A 1,367-nucleotide genomic window follows, 5' to 3' on the forward strand; every position below is an offset into this window, starting at 1 on the left:
TTGATTTAATTCATTTGTTTTATTGATTTCTGTATTTGAATCGGAACTATGTACGGAATTTGTTTGCCTATTATAATCCATTTTAATTGAAGTATTAAAAAAGCTTTTGGTGTCATTTACATTAGATGATAAAGTCGAGCTTGAATTTGTCTTGTGAAGTTTTCTCGTATTATTGTTTTGTGGTGAGAATAGATTTCTCTGATTGTAATAAGGATTTTGTGACTGATAAATACCAGTCTTTAATACAGCATTGTAAGCAATGTTTGCTAATCGTCCCATAACGTTCACCTTTTTTCTGTAAAAAAGACAAAAAATTAGAATAAAATTGTCATTTCGTATATTTTAATGTTAATATAAACTTACCTTTTACTCATACGTGCCATATCAAAACTTATATATTGAATGTGATGCTCGGGAGGTAGGAATTGATTCAAATATTTCACAGCCATACTTAATTCTTCGCTTAATGTACTTTCATGTTTCTTTTTTTCCCGTTTTTTTACTAAATTTAATATAATTATTGGTGATCCATATCTTTTCAACAGTTGATTAAAATGCGCCCCTAAAAATATTTTAAATGAATAAGAATTTTATATGTATCTTACAATCACACAGAATACAATCAATTTGTTAATATTTGTATATCAATACCTGCTTTTTCTACATAAAGATCGGATAGCTGATTTTATGATAACTGGATCTCCTTCAGACTTGGTAATATCATGCAACACATCTCCGTAAACTATGTCACGAAAGGCTTCCGACGTGGACGACAACTGATATTTTCAACAAAAGCAACTGCTATAAATAAATCTACAACTATCAGTCTATCCGTCGATCTGTGTCGATCAAATTATATAAGTTTAGAAGAGACATACCTTAAATCTAATACAATAAGTCGAGTCCTTCAGGAGCATTTCCTTAATTTTATCCTTAGCAAAATGCTGACACCTGTTGTACTTGGGTACTTGTCCACACTTGATCACCTCTTTCCTCAATAATTCCAGCCTTTTTTCCATACAGAAGCAGTAATAAGTGGATCCATCGTTCAAGAGTTTAAGTACCTGCTCGCTGGAACAAATAATGGATTTGTAAGGTACATTATATACACATACACACACGTGCGCGCAGGGATATGCTTTTGGCAAATTCCTAATTTACACACTTAAAAATGGTGAGAAAGCAATGTACAAAATTCTAATTTTTTTTAGAATTTTTCATGTTTTAAATTTATAAATAATTTTGTAAAAATCTTTAAATTTTAATTGACATAAATACATATTATTTTAATTAGTTATATACTATAATATAATAAAAAATAATAATTTAAAAATAAAAAGTAAATATTTATACATATTGTAATTTTG

The 1,367-nt window shown here is 28.7% G+C and overlaps 1 protein-coding gene across 1 annotated transcript; it reads right to left on the bottom strand.

Moving 5' to 3' along the window:
* Positions 1-363: 363 nt before the first annotated feature.
* LOC112455562 (probable glutamate--tRNA ligase, mitochondrial) lies at positions 364-1,079 on the bottom strand. The gene is made up of 3 exons (XM_025017574.1): positions 879-1,079; positions 652-776; positions 364-562 (listed from the first exon to the last, which is right to left on the bottom strand). Exons 1-3 carry the CDS (start codon positions 1,017-1,019, stop codon positions 550-552), a joined length of 279 nt encoding a protein of 92 aa, XP_024873342.1. The 5' UTR covers positions 1,020-1,079; the 3' UTR covers positions 364-549.
* Positions 1,080-1,367: the final 288 nt, after the last annotated feature.

Source organism: Temnothorax curvispinosus, unplaced genomic scaffold (assembly GCF_003070985.1).
Source record: "Temnothorax curvispinosus isolate PA1 unplaced genomic scaffold, ASM307098v1 QBEX01006192.1, whole genome shotgun sequence".
NCBI classification, from domain to species: domain Eukaryota; kingdom Metazoa; phylum Arthropoda; class Insecta; order Hymenoptera; family Formicidae; genus Temnothorax; species Temnothorax curvispinosus.

Coding starts and splice junctions, on each gene's coding strand:
- LOC112455562 (XM_025017574.1), bottom strand. CDS start 1,019: ATGGAAAAAAGGCTGGAATTATTGAGGAAAGAGGTGATCAAGTGTGGA. Junction 777..878: donor CTTATTGTATTAGATTTAAG/GTATGTCTCTTC, acceptor TGAAAATATCAG/TTGTCGTCCACGTCGGAAGC.